At 35.3% G+C, this 21224-nt stretch overlaps 2 protein-coding genes across 2 annotated transcripts in view; one reads left to right on the forward strand and one right to left on the reverse strand.

Annotated features, from left to right (window-relative positions):
* LOC147396658 (DNA topoisomerase, type IA, core) overlaps positions 1 to 16516 on the reverse strand; it is a 28865-nt gene extending 12349 nt beyond the window's left edge. Inside the window, exons 1-5 of the mRNA XM_086451684.1 lie at positions 16379 to 16516; positions 16216 to 16272; positions 12684 to 12787; positions 5493 to 5586; positions 2708 to 2807 (exon numbers count right to left, since the gene is read on the reverse strand). Of these exons, the coding sequence (XP_086307810.1) occupies positions 2708 to 2807; positions 5493 to 5586; positions 12684 to 12787; positions 16216 to 16272; positions 16379 to 16405 (382 nt within the window). The 5' untranslated portion in view covers positions 16406 to 16516. The remainder of the gene's footprint in view (positions 1 to 2707; positions 2808 to 5492; positions 5587 to 12683; positions 12788 to 16215; positions 16273 to 16378) is intronic.
* A 3603-nt stretch (positions 16517 to 20119) lies between these two features.
* LOC147396659 (protein RALF-like 19) lies at positions 20120 to 20473 on the forward strand. The gene has a single exon (XM_086450154.1). It carries the CDS (start codon positions 20120 to 20122, stop codon positions 20471 to 20473), a length of 354 nt encoding a protein of 117 aa, XP_086306280.1.
* Positions 20474 to 21224: the final 751 nt, after the last annotated feature.

Consider the following 21224-nt stretch of genomic DNA (forward strand, 5'->3'; position numbering starts at 1 on the left):
TTTTCCCATAGATTCCAAATTTCATGGAAAATGACTTGATGCAATCAAATACACCCTCAATGTGAAGAACCTTGTGACCTAACCCTATTGGATCACAAGTCACAACAAAGGTTTTGGAATAGTTGTATCACTTCCTAGCTTTCTATTTCCAATGCAAGTCTGATGCAGTCAATTCTCCCATATAGAGGATCAAAACCTAGAGAAATCAAAGTTGCACTCAAATAAATCACCATTGATTTAAAATCACACGCATTTAGCAATACTAGAAGGGTTTATATATATATAGGTTAAGATTTGTAGACTTGTGAAAAGTGAACTCATATGTTCACACACAATTTTGACCGTGTTTCTGTGAGATCCAATGGTTGAGATAAAAGATGTATCCTGGCAATATATTACGAATCTCTAAGATAAATCTCAACCATTGGATCTCATATATACACGGTTGAGATTGTGTGTGAACATATGAATTCACTTTCATGAGTCCACGGATCCCAACCCTACATCTAACTATATATATATATATATATATATATAGAGAGAGAGAGAGAGTAAAACGCAATGGTGGGTCCCACTTTATTGTCTTTCTTCTTCACCCCCTTAAACTTTATTGAATTTCCTCTCCTACCCCCCCCCCTCTCTTTTTCAATAATATCCCACCAATTTTACTATTGTTCCTCTTTTACACATTTAACCCTCTAGTATATATATATATATATATAAGAGGATATATGGACTGAAGGGCCACCTATCTATATGGACCATATGTCCATATGGCACCCAAAAACACGATCAAGTGTCAAATGGTTATAGAGCATAAAATTCTATTTACTTAAAAAAATAATTAAAAATGACATGTTCACTGTTGGATTCAAATTTTAAATTGAAAATTCAATGGCCATCCATTTTCAAAATCAAGATCTAGCTAAAAAAGTATTTTAGTTTTTATTATGTTTTTTAAACCCAAAATAGACCATTAAATCTAGGGGGCTGAGGTGTCATTTGGACCAATGTGGCAGTCCACATGGCTCAACTAAGGACCTTGGTCCAGACACTACATGGTCCTACATTCCATGCAACATCTTCCATATTAGATTGGGTTTATAAAAAAATCCCAAATAAAAACTTATTTTGGGCCACATCTTGACTTTGAAAATGGACGGCCACAGAACTCCCAAATTTAATATTTAAATCCAATAGTGAAAACATGTATTTTGTTCATTTCATTTTTTTTGTTGAAAGTTCATGCACTATGTCCATGTGCCACCCGATCGTGTTTTTTGGTGCCACATAGGCATGCGGTCCATATAGATAGATGGTCCTTCGGTCCATATAGCTTTACAATGAATCACAAATCCAATTTTCAGTAACTCAAAAAGGAAAAGATAGACAACTGATATAAGATACCACCTACATTGATGTCTTGCCCCATAACAAAATAAAAAATACACTAAATTTAATTCTTACCTACCAAACTTAATCCTGTGTTTTTGGAAGTTAAATAACATGATTTATTAGTTTGTAGTTGAGAAGAAATTTTAAAGATGAATCTTTTATCTACTTATTCAATCAGAACAGAAAAAATGACAAGTCTACTTAGTCTTACGTCCTCTCCTTGATGGACTATGTGACCATTGTCATCATAAATAAAAGAAATTGGAGATTTTGACTGTGACATAATTGGATTTTCTTTGTGTACATGTGTCGAACAATCAACATTTCTAGATCGGGAAAATTATTGATAGAGATTCTACTTCTCAAGTAGCTTTCCCATTCTTTGTCATGAACAATTTGTGTTCAATCTCAACAATCTTCTTTTGCATAGCTGCAATTTCTTCCATGGATGGTGGAGTGATAGCTTTGTGATCACAATCTAGCTTCTTGGAGGGCATCTTTGTAGTGTTGTCCCAAGCATGGTTTTCAATCTCTGTTTTTCGTCTCATGTCATTCATGAATGATAGCAAAGATGACTCAACGAGTCATCTCGATTATCTTGTGGACAAGATGGGAGCTTTTTCCCCAATCTATGAACTAGAAAGAAGAAGACGAAAAGAGAAGATCTTGGCCATGGAGTCTCGTCTTGTTCATGAATGATACCAAGAAGATGACTCAAGCAAGCCAACTTGATCTCGGATTATTTTTGATACCATGGTTCTGAGAACTACCCATTCAGATATCAATTTGACGAAGTTAGATATTCGATATGAAAGATTAGATAACTGAGAACAAGAAGACGACGAAAAGTGAAGATCTTGGCCATGGAGTCTCATCTTGTTCACAAATGCTACCGCGATGACTCAAGCAAGCCAGCTCGATCTCGGATGACTTTTGAAACCATGGTCCTGAGAACTACCCACTCAGATACCAATTTGACGCAATAGTTATCCGATATGGAAGATTGGATAACTGAGATAACCAAGTTACACCCCAATCAATCCCAATGAATTTAAAATCACATTCCTTCAAAAATTTCAGCAACACTAAAAGGGAAAGGGTTCATGTATATAGGTATCAGTGATATTTATATCACTAATAACCTCTAGCAATTTTACTCATGCAGTCCAACTTCGATCCCGCTCAAAATGGGCCTTATCCGTTGATGAGAGAAGTAATTTCCAATTGCACAATTACCAGCTTTTAATGTAAACCAATGTACATTGTTGACAACAATAACTATTTTACGGGAAGGCCAATAAGATAATAGTACCTTCAAAGCATATATTCTCGCCTTCACGATCACAATCCAACCATAATACTAGATGCCCACAACCACGAGCCTCTAGGCTTAAATGCCTACGAATTTGAGCCTTAATCACAGGAAGATATGTCAGCATACATAAAAAAAATGAAAAAGAAAGAACATTATATTGAATACACATATAACTAATAATTAAAAATCAAAACTAACTAACTTCTAATAATATATTGACTGTAACTTGATTCCACATGAAAGATATCTTCCAAGGAGCAATTGACGAATTGCGAAACACAAACAAGATTTTGATATCTTGGTCATGGATTTGGAGAGTCAATAATAAACTACAATTTAAATAGTCAGTTTTCATAGCTTTTTACGATCAAATATCTCAGTTCTAATAAGCTCTTTTTCATTGAATTTTAATTAAAAAAATAATAATTAAGAAGGGGAAATCCAGGATATCCTCTACATATACACAGAAGGCCTAAGAAATGCCTTGTTCAGTGATATTGACCTCTTTCCAATTACAATCCAAAGCACATAAATTTACATAATAAGAAGCCAACTTGGTGACATCGTAAATCTGTGTGGTGGTACCACTGACTGGAATCAAAACCCTTCCTGCACACACACAAACATGTATAAATTACACATGGCAACAAGATCTCTAATCTGGATAAGGATGTTGGCAAGACGGCAAGGACCTAGGGGTTTGCTTTCATCCCTTACTAAGATATTTTCCCAGCCTCAAACAATGATTGAGCTATTAAAAAATGACCTTATCACAAGTAAGATCAGTTTGGGTCTTTGATCCCAAATAAACTAAAACCTGAATTTTAGAGTAATTGCCAAGTTGTTTCTAAATTCTCCTACACTAAACAGTACTTCAGCTATCGGTTTCTGCTTGTAGTCGGATGTCATTTTATTAGAAGTGCAAAGGATAGAGCCAATACCAAAAACGCATTAAAATTCTTTTTTTTTTTTTATATAGGTAAAAGAAATTATATTAGCAAAGAAGAGGAAGAATGTACAAAAGGGAGGATGAGATGTTCAGCGCAAAGAGAAAGAAAGAAAAAACACCAAAACAAAAACCAACCAAACAAACTTACTCCTCCTCCAAACTACAAACCCTATCCCACCTTGAAAGCCTTGCCCCAGTAGAACAAAAGAGCTAACACTGAGATGATAGTACCCCTAGCATACGTCTCTTTCCCAACGAAGATTCGGCTATTTCATTCCTTCCAAATAGCATAGCAGATGGCAAACAGAGTCATGCTCCAAAGAATCCTCTTAGCCTTCATAAAGGAGGAACCCCAATGATGCCAAGCATCAAACAAAGAATGAATCGAAAGAGGAAAGCACCCGAAAATCCCAAACAAGCATGAGAACTGATCTCAAATCTGTTTGGCAAAACTACAGTGAACAAATAAATGATTTGAGGATTCCCCATTTGACTTACATAACCCACAAAAATTAGGCATCACCCATCCTCTCATGATTAGTTGATCCGTTGTAGGAAGCTGCTCCAAGACTGCAAGCCAAATGAAAATAGAAATCTTTGCAGGTACCTTTGGTCCCCAAATAGCCGTTGCTAGGAAAAGCTCCTCCGTAAAGTATGAATGAAGGTTATACAAAGATTGCACCGAAAAAGGTCCTCGAAATTAGGAAAAAGAATTAAAATCCTCTAGGCATCTCAATAATCTCCCCAATTCCTCGATCTCCTAATCATTGAAACCTCTCCTGAACCCGAAATCCCAAGCCACTGCATCGTCTTCCCCCATAAAATTCTTTCTTTTTTGTTGTTTATAGGTCTTACAGGGAAAGCAAGGTCTTGATCCCAAGTATGTGACACATCACCAAGGTGATACCTTAAAAACCAGACATATTTCTGCTTCACTGGTAGGTTCATAAACCATTGGACATTAGATCACCCGAAATTGGATCACTGTCAATTTTTATTCTGTGTAAAGCTAGTGTAGAATCAGTGAATCATCTCCTACTTCCTTGTTACCTAGCTAAAAAAAATTTAAAATTTGGAGTTCTTTCTAGTTTAGGGTGCATTGGATTATGGAAAGTACTGTGTCCAAAGTATTTCCTACTTGGCATTTTTCAGCTTTCTCTTCTAGTGTGCACACATAATGGTGCTTCCTTCATTTTGTGGGGGATTTGCATAGAAAGAAACAAAGCAATGTTCAATGGGGAAGAAACAGGTGAGTTTCACTTAGGGGTCATCCATTTTTACAGGCTTCAGGGTTTGTATTGTGAGGATTTTTTTTTAGATGGGAGTTGATTGCTAAGGGGGAAGGGTAGTCTTCTCTAATATTTTTTTAAATTTCCTATGCAGTTCATTTCAATCTCTTAGGTTGTAGTGGTTCTCTCGCTTTTTGATAAACTTACCGAAAACAAAATTATGGAGAAGTCCTGGAGAGTAAGAACAGATCATGTGGAGACAAAAAGGAAGCTCATAGATAATTATAATAATAATAATAAACAAAACTATTAAAAACAAATAGTTGTATCTAGTTACATATTAATACAAAATTAACAATAGACAACTTCAATACCCTTGAAAGAGAACATTGTATTGTTAAGACTAGTAAGCTGAAATGTGATACCAATGGAAACACGTATTGAGCATTTTTCATTTTGTCGTTTATATACTTAGCTGATGAGCACGTTAACAAAAAATTTACTTTAATATTTGGTAAACCAAGATCATCACTACAAAGTTTCAAAGAAGGATACAAGATGATGTGAGCTTGGAATAAAAAACAAAGCAGTAATATAGCTACACCTTTGGGTTTGATTCCGTCTTTTGAATTGGAGCGTTGAAAAGATCCAGAGGATCTGTCACTCCCCAATCTTGATATTTTGATGGAAAATCTACGCTGGATTTGTACAAAGAGAAATCGACCAAGTTAGAAATAGCACTTTTAGCATATAATTGTTAGTGACAAGGATTATCATAGGAGCATACATTACAAGTAAATTTGTTCTCTTTTATGGATATCACTAGTAACTTTGTCACCCCAAGCATTTATCAAGAGATAGCACAACAAGATAATTCCAAATAATTAGGTGTTAGTTGTGGTCATATATTTAGATTTAATTTTCTTGTATTCTTTATTTTTTTTTATAAATAAGCAGTCATGTGACTTGTTTTTAGTTTATATTTGTGTGGATGAGTCAAACAACTTAATAAACTTTCTCAATTTTATTATTTCCTCTCTTCTCCAGAAAATCTAAACCTAAAACCCTATTTGGTATCAAAGCAACAATCAATCTAGGGCACACTACAGCAGCCATCGTTTTCTTTCTTCTTCTTCCCTTCTCTCTTTTTCTAGTTCTTTCTCTTTCTTTTTCTTGTGTGACTAGATGAAATCTGCAGTAGTCTTCCTGTTTGTGAGATCAGATCTGTTTTTTGTGAGATTTCAGCTTGATGTGAAGAATGCCTTTCTTAATGGAAACTTACATGAAGAAGTCTATATGACTCCTCTTGGCTTTTGTTTTCCTGCTCATCATGGCATAATGTGTCGTTTAAGACACTCTTTGTATGGTTTCAAACAGTCTCCTTGTGCTTGGTCAGATAGATTTGGGGCTGCCATGTTATAGTTTGGCTTCCATCAGAGTTCTGCTGATCATACTCCGTTTCTTCGTCATCTCAATGGTAAGACAGTTGCTCTCATAGTATACTTAGATGATATTGTTCTTATTAGGGACGATGTCAAGGGTTTTGCCTCAGTTAAATTGTATCTCAATAGCCAGTTCGAAGTAAACCTTGGTCATCTCAAGTACTTTCTCGGCATTGAGGTCGTTCGATCACGAACTAGAATCTTCATTTCCCAACGCAAGTATGTTCTTGATCCCTTTTGGGCTCTGCCCAACTTGGTTCTAGACCTACTGATACTTCAATTGAGCAAAATCATCGCCTAACTGATTTTGAGGGGGAATTATTGTCTGATATTGGACAGTATCAACTCCTTGTTGAGAAATTGATATATTTGTCCATGACGCATCCTGATATCACGCATGCAGTCAGTGTAGTGAGTCAATTTATGCACTCTCCTCATACACCACACCTTGAGGCAACTACTCAGATCCTATGATATTTAAAAGGGTGTCCAGGTAGTCGTATTTTATTTGATAATCATGGTCACTTGTGGGTTGAAGCATGGATTGATGCCGACTATGTTGGATCAATATCTGATAGGAGATCCATCTTAGGTTATTGTACAATGGTTGGAGGAAATCTAGTCACTTGGCGAAGCAAAAAAACAGGATGTGGTTTCCCGCTCTAGTGCAGAAGCAGAATTTTGAGCCATGGCACACAAGGTCTGTGAACTGCTATTTGAAAACGTTCCACTCTAATTTCTTATGTCCTGTCTCTTTGCCTCTATCACTGTATTGTGATAACAAATCAGTCATTAGCATTGCAGCCAATCCTGTTTAACATGATCGAACAAAGCACATTGAGGTTGATCGTCATTTATCTATGAAAATATTCTATCCAGGTAGATTTATACACCATTTGTTCCGACCTCTCAACAGTTGGTAGATATCCTCACCAAGGCAATTACCAAGACAGTGTTTGAGAGTGCTTTGTCCAAGTTGGGCACGTTAGAGATCCATGTAACAACTTGAGGGGGAGTGTTAGCTGTTGTCTTGTATTTAGATTTAATTCTCTTATATTCTTTATTTTTTCTAAATAAGCAATCATGTGACTCTTGCTTTTAGTATAAATTGAACAACTTAAGACACTTTCTCAATCTTATTCTTTCCTCTCTTCTCCAGAAAACTTAAACCTCAAAACCCTATTTTAGGAATGACCCTAGTAGAAAATAAACTAAAGAGGAGGTTTTTAGATGATCTGGGAGCATATAAAGAACTATAACCGAGTAGTGCTCTATCACAAGTCAGATGCTCTACAAAGCCAAGATTATGACTGAAAATGAAGTGGAAGGATGTAGTAAGAAAAGATATTTAGACAATGCTTTGAATGAAGATAAGCCTAAAGATAGAGTTGAAGGTTGAAATGGGATTCATGTTGCTGACCCCAATGGTGCTGATGATGAAAAAAAATCAAATACCATTCTATACCATAAAAAATATATATTAGTAGAAAATATAAATGCAGCAAATTTTATATTTTTTTTGTTTTCACATGATATTAGTCACTGGTACTCATCAAAAAAATATATATGGTTCATTTAAGGATACACGGTAGAGGTGAAAATAGTTACCAAAATATTGACTATCAAAAATATCTAACCCAATCATAAGAGCTGGGGATATTATTTTTTGGCTCAGCTAATAATCAGGTTAGATCTAGGTAAACTGGCAGACAAATTTAGCACTTAATTGAACTTTATTTTCGAATAGTAAAATCATTTTTAATGAGATCAGTAACCTGGTGCTGCCAGGAATTAAATCCAGGTCATTGGCATCATCACCCATACAATTTACTAACTAAGCAAGATGGCACCTGCCATTTAGCATTAACTATTGGAGCCTATTTCATATCAATGACAAAACACTATAGAAATGACCCAAATTCTCCGTATTCAAGAACATTTGTAGACCAGATTAGTAACCTTGTCAAGTCCATATAACAACCCACAGACACTAACCATATAGTTAATTAATTTGCATGCTTTATATTCTTGTTCAGGCATCAAAAAATACTTCCCCTCAAGACACAACATGCCAAAAATATTCTCATCCTAAGTTCCTGATTGTGCACACTACCAGTATTTCAAATACACATTTCACTTTTAGATGTTGTAGGTGAATGATGTGCGGCTTGAAGATTAGGAGAACATTAGGTATTGTGTAGTGGAATTCTACAGGAAATTGTATTCAGAGGAGCATCCAATCAAATCAAACCTTTGATCAGTTATATTTTGATAATATTTTCTCTAGCTCAATGAACTTGGCTCAAGAGGCTTTTCAATGAGGACGAATTGTTTCAGGCAATAGCTGGAATGAGCAGAGATAAAGAACCTAGACTACAACCTTTCCTTGGCATTATAAGAGGCGTGTTGGGAGACTATGAAGGATGATTTGATTGAAGTGGTTTCTTAGTTTTTTTCGTGGAGGAATTTTTGGATTTTGGTCCAAATTGTACCTTTGCCTTGTTGATTCCAAAAAGGTTGAGGACGAAAGACATTTTTGATGGTGCCACTTACAAGAACATTTTAAAGATATTTGCTCAAGTATCAAATCGTTATTGCCAAGGATAATGGGTGCAATTCAATGAGCATTTATCAGGGATGGGGTTTTGATTGCAAATTACTATATTGATTAAAGATTAGGATCAGGGAACCTAAGGGTTGTTTGTAAAGTGGACTTGGAGAAGCCCCACGATCATGTTAGTTGGAGTTACCTAAGGTGCTTAATGAGTTGTAAGGGTTTTGGGTAGAAATGGATCCACTATAATATGAGGTGTATCTTCCCCGTCTTTTTCCATTCTGGTCAATGGCTCACCAATTGACCTTTTTAGGAGCTCCAGAGTAAAGGGATCCCTTGTCTCCATTATTGTTCATTATTATAGAGGATGCTCTAGGAAGAATAGTGGCGAAAGAAATTTCTAATGGGAATGTCGTTGGCTTTTCTTTGGGGAATGGTAGACCAATATTATCGTACTAACAATTTGCAGATGAAGCATTGATATTCCTTGATGCTTCCAAATATCGTGGTTACTGAGCAGGTTTTTGTGTTATTTTGAGGTGATATCTAGGTTATTGGTGAATCTCAATAAGAGCAAGGTGTTTTTGGTAGGGCAAGTTTCGAATTTAGTAGCCTAGGCTAGCTTGTTGGGATGTCAGGAAGGAAGCTTTCCTTTTTACTATCTTGGTTTACTATTCGGGCATATAGGCCTTGCTTGGTATGCCGCGAAAGACAAGAATATGTAAAAATTTGTATTTCCTATCTTTCACAATTTCGGTCTTCTATGGTCGTTTATGATTCCTATGCTGGGTAGACCTTTCAGAAATTCATTGTAAAACATTGTGATTACTTGGTTGAACATTGAAAATGTAAAATATTGTAAAAATATATATATTTTACACTATTTATATCTTTTTAATAAAATCTCCCCAAAAAAATCTACATATGTTTTTTCTTCTATAAAATCTCAAGAAATGAATTATTTTATCAAAACTTGATAATAACAATTATTTACATAAATTGATAGTACAAGCATTCTGATAAAATCATGGGACAAAATATCAAATGATTTTGATTCGACTAAAAAGTATGATTCCATCAAGATTTCCAATCTTGATAGAATCAAGGGTTGAATATCAATTTATTAAAATTTTATCTAGGAAACAAATGAATAGCAGAAAAGTGAAAATTGCCGATTAGGCCGACCTTTTTCACTAGTCAATCAAATCAAATAGAATGGGATATATGCGCTTAGATCTTGTAAAAAGGGCTTTTTAAGTATAAAAAAAATTGTGATCCCATGGTGCTAATCTTCCCCATCGAAATTGTGGAGAGGTGGGCTAGTATGGGATCGTGCTCATTGCAATCACAGATGGTTCAACATGATTTCTCCAAGTGTTAGTGAATTATTGGTGAAGATAATGTCTCTGCTACTAGGCAGAGAGGAGTGTGGTCATCACATCGTGATTGTACCATGCTGTTTTGAAATGTCTACACATCCAGACCCATCAAGATGACACTTGTCAACTTGGCTGATGTGTATGTCATACAAATGCCACATTTTTCAGCCCCATATTTGATCAACTAGGCACCAACAATTCTTCTGCATTTTTTTATTTTTATTTTTGGAAGCTTAGTCTTGTGTATCATCGACGATCACAATTTTCACTGAAAATTTTAAGGCTTTTAGATTCTGGTTAAACACGCTCCACCAAAGAATTGAAGAATGAGGACTATAATCGGAATGCAGAGGCTGCTTGGGGAGACAAGTGTATACTTGAAGGGAAGATATATTGCCCCTTTAGCAGTGATAGCGATGATAAATCTTTATATCTGGAGGATCTTCGAAGTGATCGACAACGATAAATTTTTGAACTTTCACCGTTTTCATGTTTGAACTTCTGTAACGGAAATACCACGGATGGAGAGAGAGAGAGGAGGAGGAGAAGGATGAGGAAAAACCTTGCATGTTGGAGCTAAGGACTGAGGATAGCTTGTTGAGTTCAAGCTTTTAGGTGAACGATTTTTGGTGAGGATAGTTCGCTTCTTCGATCGATAAAGTTTTTCACTACTTTTAGAACTGTAATACTTTACCGCAAAAAAGTCCATTTTTACCGTGTTTACAGTGTTTTCCGATAGAGGCCAAATAAAATTCCGCTACCAAGCACACACAAGTCACAGCACAGTGTAAAACTTTACCATTCAAACTTTTTCCATTGTTTTCCGCGGTGGCCAAGCAGGGCCATAAAGTCATATGGGATCCCGTTGTTGAGAAGGTGGGCAAAAGACAGAATTCTTGGGAGACAATCTCTCAAAAGTGGGGTAGAATGACATTAATTCAGAATACCTCAGCAAGCACTTCAACTTACTTTCTTTCCCTATTTTCGATTCTGAAAAGTGTGGAGCCAAAGCTTGGTAAACTCTTTAAAGACTTCCTCTAGCACGATAAGGAGATGAAAAGGAAATTCCATCCTATGAAGTAGAGCAACATCCGCTTCCCTTAAAAACAAAGGGGGCTCAGGTTTCATAATTTGAAATGCCCAAATCTGACACTCTTGGGGAAATGGTTGTGGAGAATTGGGTTGGGTCATACTAGTATGTGGTGGATAGTCATTAAAGAAAAGTTTGGAAAATCTAAATTCGGAGGGCATATTTGACCATCTTTCGAATGTGGGGAATGGAAAGGAACTGTTAAGAGTCTTTCCACGATAGAATTCAATTCAAGATGGTGAAAGGGATCAGAGTTTGTTTTTAGGAAGATCAGTGGTGTAGAAAGTTGCCTCTCAAATCAATTCCCTGACTTGTATGCAACGTCTCAAAAGAAAGCTTTACCAATTGTTGATTTTATTGTGTGATCGGAGTTGGGGTTCTCATGGGATTTGGGATTTAGGAGAGTTATCAATGATTGGGAGATCGTGTTAGCTCTAACAAATTGTCTTCCTCAAATTTTCATTCACCCAGTGAAGTATGATTAGTGGAGATGTGAGGTTGATAGAAATGGGATGTTTTCAGTTATATAGTCCTTAATGCAGGTGCCTTCAACACCATTTACAGCTCTAGCAATATGGGGGACCAAATTTCCATAAAAGAATCTTACTTTTTCATCTGGTTAGTGGATCGAAAGAGTGTCTTAATGATAAACTAAGTCATTCGGTATGCTCTTATTACTCCAAATATTTGTTTGATGTGCAAGGAATATGAGGAGACCGTGGACCCCTACTCATTAATTGCAAGATCACTCTTGATATATGGTCTGTTTTCTATATCACATAAGTGTTTGCTCAATTTGTTGTGTTCATTCTTTGAAGGTTGGCATTCACTTGGAGCATCCTTCATTACCTCAAAACGAATTATATGGAGCATAGTGTCATGCTAGAGAATATGCAAGGAGAGGAATGAGTATAACTTTGAGGATCGCAAACATTCACTTCATAAGATGATTATTTCAATAATGGGGTTTCTATTTTTTGGTGTATGAACTTCAAAGAATTCAGAGGGATTTTTTTTTTTAAGGATTTGTTGGGTAGATGGAATTCAGGGTTTGGGTTTGTAGCATTAGATGTGAGGAGTGAGTTGATGCCAACAAGTCGTGCAGTGTAGTCTTTGCATCTGGTTGGTCAACTTGACCTCCATTCCTTTGATTAATGAATATATATTTTTTCGGATTCAAGCCTACATAAACATCATATAAAATCAACAAGAAAAAAGAAAGAAACTACGTCTATGAATTAAATTATAAAAGAGACGTGAGCATACAGTCAGGCATAAATCAGATAATTTCAAGATAGGTATTTAGCAATGACGATAAGAAAGTAAAGACCTGAAAACATGCCCAATGACAGATGTCACTCTATATTGCGCATGGAAGCCCAAAAATAATCCATCAAATTCATGGACATCAGTACTACCTCTCCGAGTAGACATCTGTAGCATGCAAACAATATGCATTATAAGCCATGTGTACTATAAAAATAAAGCAAGGCACTCATCAAAATGGAAATTAGAATTAGAACTTTGAACATCATAAAATAATGATGTTTTACCACCAAGACACACATGCACATGCTCATACATACTACATTTTAAAGAGGATACTTGAGCTGGAGAGGTATTTTGGCATTTTTTTTCAAGAAGCCCTTGTGCTTGTCGGAAACAGTTCAGTAATTTTATAGAATCCATATATCTTGGAATCCTGAACTAGAACAGGCATTCTGCTGTACAGGTTCAGTTGGGCTTGCTTTTCCTTGGTGTGACTCCAGGTAAGGGGCCTATCTTTATCTCTCCTATCTCTTCTTCTTCATCTATTCTTATTTTCTTCTTCCTCACTTATTTTCTATTTATTCACTAAATACCTGTTGATACCTTTGACTAAATCCATCCTAAACCTCCATAGAGCTTGCTAAATTTTTTCAAAACCTTACAAGTGCAGAAAATTCAGTTATGGTGTACCCTATAGCAGCTGAACCTCTCCAGCCCTCTTTAATAACTCAGTTGACCCTACTATTAACCCTAAAACATGCTAGCCCAAATGCAGTCCTTACAAACATCTCTTTCATCCATACTCAGCCCTCCTATCCCTAGTACTAGCCCAAAACCTTGCTGCCCAAACTCCAGGCCCCATATAAACCTAAACTAAATACCCTAAAACCCTTCACATTAGGCCTATTACTCCTTTTTTTCTTAGGATATAATACTGCTGAATTTGTTTTGGAATGTTTATATCATATCCTAATTGCAAACTTTACCTTTTGACTTTAATCAATAGTCAGTCGACATTATTCAACCCTTCACAATAGTCAATTAAAACCTTTTGGAGCAAAAATTTATTCTCAGATCAATAAACTCTTAATTGAGTATTGAATGGAAGCCCTAAGCTGACGAACGTTCAATCTTCCATAGGCATCCCTTCATTCTAAAACTCAAGGGATTTTATTTTTGGAATTGTGATTGGGTTAGGATTTGGACCTCAATTACCCATTAGTCTTTCTTTATCATATATGATTGCACAAGCTGAGATTTATGTTTGAATTATTTATTTGATTTAATCTTGGTCTTAGATGCATCATTTTAGGTTAGGCGTCACCATCCCGGATCAAATATCCACTAAGCTAGCGGATACACCAATCCTATAACAGCTTCAGCGGTAGGTCCTTCCTTTAAGTACTCTAGTTTGCAATTGAATTAGACACTTTGACTTGCAGATGAGGGAGTTGACTTGGCACTTTCAGATTCGGGGTAATGCCTTCCTTCATGGCTTTCTCTCCGAAGAGGTATACATGCAACAGCCGCCAGGCTTTGTCGATCCATCTCATGTATGTCGCCTACATAAGGCTATCTATGGCCTTAAACAAGCCCCGAGAGCCCATACTCAACCAGAAAAAAGTGAATACATGAAGAAAACACGGCAATCAAACTTGTTTGGTACGAGACCCATTTTCCATTAGAGTGTAAGCAATTGCAGCCACCATTTTCCATTAGGGCTGTCAATGAGTTGGGTCAGCTTTTAAATGGGCCTGGCCTTTTAAGGTCTTAAAATCAAGCCTAAACCTGGACCATCAAATGATCGGGTCTGACCATATTGGGCCAAATCATTAAATTACAAAGGTCAAGTATTCAAGCCTACTGCGAATGAGCCTGGTTCAGTTCGTTTATAAGATCATGGAAAATTTCTTAGCTTCAAGACTCATGTCAACAATAGTGGACTTGATTGATTAGGAGCAAGAAACCTAAATAAAAGGGCAGTAGATTTTAGATTAGGTATTGAACAAGAATGAATGTATCAACTCAATGGAGATCTGGGTATCTTGGAATTGTATGTAAAATTGACATGGAAAATGCACACAACATCTAAGTAGGTAGTTTTTGAGAATACAATGGTCCGTGGGGGCTTTAGTGAGAGATGAATCAATTGGATCATTAAGAGTATTTATGCTCCATCCTTCTCAGTCTTGGGCAATGGATCCCCTGTCACTTTTTTCAAGAACTCGAGAGGGCTCAGAGCCTCAGACAAGTCGGCTCATTATACTTGTTCCTTTTCAATTTGGTGGTGAAGGCCTTTAGTAGGATGATGTATAGGTGATTGAAAATAGAAGACTTTGTGGTTAAAGAGGAGGGTCCTACAGTTTAACATCTCCAATTTAAGGATGATATCTTGATTTTCTGAATACGTGCTTTACTCAGGTTAGATTTCTAGCTAGGATGGTTTGTTGTTTTGCAACCATTTTAGGTTACGTCATGAACTACAGGAAGACCAAGGTGTTAAGTATTAGGCAGGTTTAACACTCTGCAGGCTCTTGCAGGGTGCTTGGGTTGTCATGTGGACTCGCTTCCTATGTTGCGCCTTGATCTCCCTCTTGAAGCTGCTTATAGGAACTCCACCATTTGGGGCCCAATGATAGAGAGAATGAGGAAGCACTTACGTTATTGGTAAACCATCCAAGGGTAGCACATTAACTCTAATAAAGTGTACGCTTGTTAGCATTTTCATTTACTTCCTTTCTTTATCCACCATGCCGAGAAGTGAAAGTGTGTTTCGATAAGCTCATCCGGAACTTCCTTCGGAATTATCCAGATGGTAATAAAAAATTCCATCTATTCAAGTGCTCACAAATTTGTCACTTTACTACACTGTGAGTCAAGAATCTGAGTATGAGTTTCCAACTTCTCTTGTATGTCACAAAAAGATTCCATCTAAGGTTGTTTTCCTTGCGTAGCTTCCAACTTCACACCACTGACCATATTACTTGTAAAAGCATTATGTCTGATAATTTTTACAATGTGCAACGGAAATGAGGAATCTATCAACCATATTCTTATTTACTTATTTTAAAAAAGAAAATTTCGGGTCCAGTTTCTCTCTCTCTCTCTTTCATATTTCTTGGTGTTTTCCTAGTTCCTTGATTTCAATGAGACTTAGGATCCTTTGGTATCTGACCCTTTTGATTGTATGTTGGAGTAATGGAGGGAGAGAAATAGCAGGCTCTTTGAAGGAACATCAGCAGCTTCTGCACACAGCACGACACTTATCCAACATTGTTTTCAAACCATAATTTGCCAAAACGTGCAGAAGTTGGCAGCATTACCAAATAAGCCCTGACTGAGAATCCAACAAACAGCTGAAATGGAATATAGATTCTCTAGGGAAATTGAAATAAATAAAACAATTAAATCCCTAGAGAATCTATTCCCAATCTCAGCCATTCCTTGGATACTAGAAAAGTCTCTCAACTCTCAAGCTCTTGGTATAATTGTGTATTTGTATTAGTAACTTAGTTAAAATAAAAGAAAAGCTAGGGTTTCAGAATGAAGAAGAAGATCAGATTAAATGTAAAATAAAAATATAAAAGACTTACGCGACCATGAGAAAGTGCAGAAGCAATCGAGAGAGCAATACTGGGTTTCTCAGCGACCTGTAAATAAACAAAGAGAAAGAAAGTTAGATCAACGAGAGGATGAGATGAGAGCTTCATCAACTAAGCACAAATAACTAACTAAACAGGAAACTAGAATCCTCACCATGAGGACCTTAGGAGGAGGAGCCATTCCAACCAAAAATGGAGGTTTGCCACTAGAATCAGAAACAGAAGGATCAGAGAAGAAATCTTCACTGAGGAGATCTTTTTAGTGCAGACTGCTCAGGAAACTGGAAAGAACGTGCGCACCGATACCGCCTTCACTCGCCCGAGGCATCTCGTTTTTCTACGACTTATAAAGAAAAATTCTATTGGCACCTCAACTTTTTTACTTATTACATTCCATTACTTAAATAACTTATCAATTCCTAACTCAAGGTGAACACAAGCCAAAAATATATATATCTATTGCCACTATGGGCAATAACCCATTGAAAATAATAAGTTGTCATCTGTGCTGATTGCCTACTTCGACCTCTTGATGTTGATCTTGTGGTATTCTCTTTTCGACCTCTCTCTATCAAAGAGAAGAAAATATTCAAACTTAACGTTGTTTCTTATAGTGAGAGAATGATATTCTCCCTCTTACAAGTTCTTATAAATCATTTAACTTAGTTTAAAATTATTTATTAATATTTTTTTTTTTTAGTGATGGGTAAGCTAGAGTGTTGGACTTGAAACCACGGCTTCAAAATTGCTTTGCAATGTGTCTAACCAATTGAGTTGGAACTAAGCCTATTTATTAAGATATATTTATATTTAAATAATTATAATTTTTTTTTTCTTTTTTACAACATTAGTATAAGTGGATTATGTGTTACTCAATCATAAGATCATGTTTCTATTTAGATAATAAAATTTAAATCATTTAACTGACTATGTTAGTTTGGCTACCACCCTGACTAATGCTTCTGATTATTTTTTCTACTTCATAAGTTCTATTTTTATATTACCAGTAACGAAATTTATTGAAAAGGTGGTCGAGAAAACTAACTAAAGATACATAACAACTCAAGTAAAGCAATAGAATAAACTCAATTCCATTGAACAACAAAGTCCTCGAAGAATACACTTTTAAATTCGATAAATACTTCACACCAAAAATAGATACAAGAAAGGACCAGCAAAGAAACCTTTGAAGCATCAATATTCTTGTCTTCAAAGCATCTTTTGTTTCGCTCCTTTCAAATCTCCCAACAGATTCCCAACGGAGTTATCCTCCAAATTTAATTGTGGGAAATAATAATGTCCAGATGCAATGGAATTTTCATAAATGTGTATTTTTTAGTTCAAGTACCAATTTCTGTTCAAGGCGAGTTCACAATTTCCTATTAAAATATCAATTTTTAGTGTGGAAGTTAAGTCAATAGTGAGGGCAACCAATTATAGATATTATCCACCGTTATTTAACGTTTCTAGTTTGTAAGGGATGTTAATCTAGCGATAAGGTCGAATAAGCTATAAATAAATAAATAAAAACTCTAAGCCAACTATGTTAATCAGGTTCCAGTCTGACAAAAGCTTCTGGTTATATTTTAAGCTTACAAGTTCTATTTATGAAAAGAATAACATCCAATTGCAATGAAATTTCCAAAAATGTATCATTTTTATTCAAGTACCATCTTTTGTTCAAAGTGAGTTCTCAAAATCCTGTTCATATATCAATTCCAACTTTCTCATATAATCAATGCAGTATGAAAGCCAAGTTGATAATAGGGGCAACTAGATATGGATATTCCCCTCTCCCCTAAAAAAAAAAAGGAGGAGAAGAGCTTGGAGTTCATGCATTTTAGTCTTTTTTATTAGTCTTTCAAAGTAGACCAAGGTCAAGGGACATGTTATCAATTTGAAAATGTAGGCTATAACATTTTAAACGTGTAGGGTCTAAACCACCATTTTCTTTCTTGCGAGATGCATAAATAGCTTTAAGGGAAAATTACTTAATAGACCTTGTGGGAGTTTTTTTTTTTGTTGTTGTAAAATATTTGAGATAAATTGAAATTCTTGGATATTGTGATCTTCGATAACAGTCTCATTAAATAGAGAATGGTTGGATGTAGTTACCTAACTAAGCTAACTACAACATCAATATGATTTAATGTTTCTTAATGCACCCTAATATAATGTATTGTAACTACCTTAACTACATCAAGATAACAATATGATGCTTTGTTCACCTTAATACCATACTTCATAATCTAATACTCTAATACCCTCCCACAAATCTCATGTTTCTTTGAAGAAATTTCCTACAAGGCCAGCGAGTGCTAAAATAAATTAAATCTTGAAAGAAAACATCATTGTCCTTAAACAATTATATTTCTATATGTTTACTTAAACAAGGGATATGTATATTGTTTTATGAAAATGATATGTTAGTATTAAAACATTGTTCATTTTTAAATTTACCGCTTTTGTAATAATAAAAAATTCTGAAAATGGTAATTTATCGTTTTAAGAATAAAAATGAATAATGTACCATTTTGATAACTTTTTAATTTTCAATGCACGTATTGGTAAAACACCATATTATTTCTCCTTCAGGGATCTTATAAGCAAAAGGATATGAGGTGATTCGATAACAATTGATTATTCTTCTCCTAGGGTTTGAGAGAGATAAAGAGGTAGTCGTACAAGGGTTTTAGGGCTTGGGGTTTGAGATCAAAACTCGTGTGCTTTTTTACCTGTGCGATCATAGTCTTTTTTGTACTAGTGCTTGTAATGTCATTCTTTGGTCATATAGTAAAAGAGATTGGAAAATTACTTAATAGTCTCTAACACTAACTTTTCTTTCAATTTAGTCTTTGACTTTTGCAAGTTATCAAAATAGTCCATTTAGCAAATCCCTTTTTTCAAAACAGTCCATGAACTCCACTCTAAACATTTCTCCCGATTGAAACGTCAAAATTTCTCTAACCATTCAAATTCACCATTTTCATCCAAAAAATTGGATTTTCGGCATCTTGGTCGAGTTTTGGAGAATCCATTTCGATGAGAAGAATTTGAGAAAGAAGGAGAAGTCATTTTCAAGGATTTTTTTCAAGCAAGATGTATGTAAATCGATCAATAATGACTCTTTTGGTTTGAAATCATCTATACACGTCGTTATGTTAAGTTCTAAGTTAATCTTTTCCATGTATTTCGGTTGAAAAAACTATAAATAAATAAAAAATGAAATCTGGTGTGTTTTACAACGTTGAGGTTGACAATGTTTTTTTAAATTATTGTCGATCTCACAAATTTTTTTTATTTATTGTTGAGGTCAAATTTTTTTTTTTTTATAGAAATTATTAGTTATAATTGGTTGCATAGTAAAAAAAATTTGATTGTTCATTGACGTAGGCATCTTTGTAGAACCGTGTAGATCTTAGTGTTCTTTTGATTTAATTAATTAATTTGTTTAGTTTTTGAATTGTTATTATTTTTTCACACCTATTTTCCTATAGTAGAATTTTGGGTTCGATCCGATTTTGACAACCCTATCGACATGATCACATGTTTTCATCTTATTTTCTACTGAAATGCTATTAGCTCATTCCTTGGTGTCTATATTTATCACAAACTTACATCTTACCCGTGATCATTAAAAAGCTGAAAAACACAAAGGCTGATTCCAAATTAAACCACCGTGGGGCCCTCGTAAAAGCTGGCAATAAAATTCCTTAATGGTGTTTGGTCATCTGCATTAAAACCACTCAAAGCCAGTTGTTGTAGGTGAGAGCCAGCCCCACACTCCACACACTCTCTCTCTCTCTTCTCCAGAAACAAAAGTCCACTCCAAGGAAGAGAAAGAGCAACCAAAAAAAAAAAAAAAAAAGAGGCCAAAACAACAAAATTACTCTCAATGAAGAAGAAGCTTTACTTGGGTCTACTTCTGTTGGTTTTCAAGTGTGTCTATAGTGTGGGATCTACTTCATTGAACAACAATGATTCAGAGTTAATTGTGGGGAAATCTTGCAATGAGAAGGAGAAGCATATAGAGATGGAGATGGAGATGGAGATGGATTCAGAGATTAATAGGAGAGTTTTGATGATGCAGAATAAGAAGTATATAAGCTATGAGACACTGAAGAAGGATGTGGTTCCATGTTCCAATCCTGGTGCTTCTTACTACAACTGCCATAACTCTAGGGAGGCAAATCCCTACAGTAGAGGATGTGAAGTAATTACAGGTTGTGCAAGGAACATCAGGTCTTAATTACAAAATCCCATTAAGTGAAGGATAAATGAAAATGGTGAGATCTTCACTTGGGTAGGGTGATGTCTTTTGGTTATAAGTTATTTTAATACAATTGAATTTGCCTACTTAAGTTGATTATATTTGCACATTCTACATCAATTTTTTCACATTGTTTTTTTTTTTTTTTTTAATTACCAAAATGGTCTGAATATTTTGTTGAAATTACATTTTAACAAAGTTTGAATCTGGTATCTTTTCGGTGGGTGTTCAATTCAGTTAATTCGGATAAATTCTTGATAGTTTTATTCAGAAAATTTTGGGAAAATGTACAAATGATTTTTTTGGGGAACTTTACTTTGAGAGAATTTTGTGACTAAGCTCAAAGTGCCACATACCCATTTTCGGAATTATATATTTTTTTTACCAAAGTGACCATCTATTGTACAATGCATTTGTAAAATTACTTTTATAGCCTACCTGCCAACCTAAACTAAAAGCTAGACCATCATCTAACTCTAGGACAAATAGGTAAATTCATTGAAATGACTATGCAACAGTTGATCATTTCATTAATTTTCTTTTCCAAATTGGGAATATGACCCCTTTTGATTAATATTTTATGTATATAACTGTTTCAGTAATTTGGGAAGGATACAGGACTATTTCAATACTTTCCCCTTTCTTGAATGTAGATAATATTTCAAGAATCTGTTGGAGGAAGGCAATCCTCATCCAAGATCGCCTTGCTATATTTTTCTGATATTTCTAT

This window comes from Akebia trifoliata, chromosome 8 (assembly GCF_017979445.1).
Source record: "Akebia trifoliata isolate Shusen 1 chromosome 8, ASM1797944v1, whole genome shotgun sequence".
In the NCBI taxonomy this organism is placed as follows: Eukaryota; Viridiplantae; Streptophyta; class Magnoliopsida; order Ranunculales; family Lardizabalaceae; genus Akebia; species Akebia trifoliata.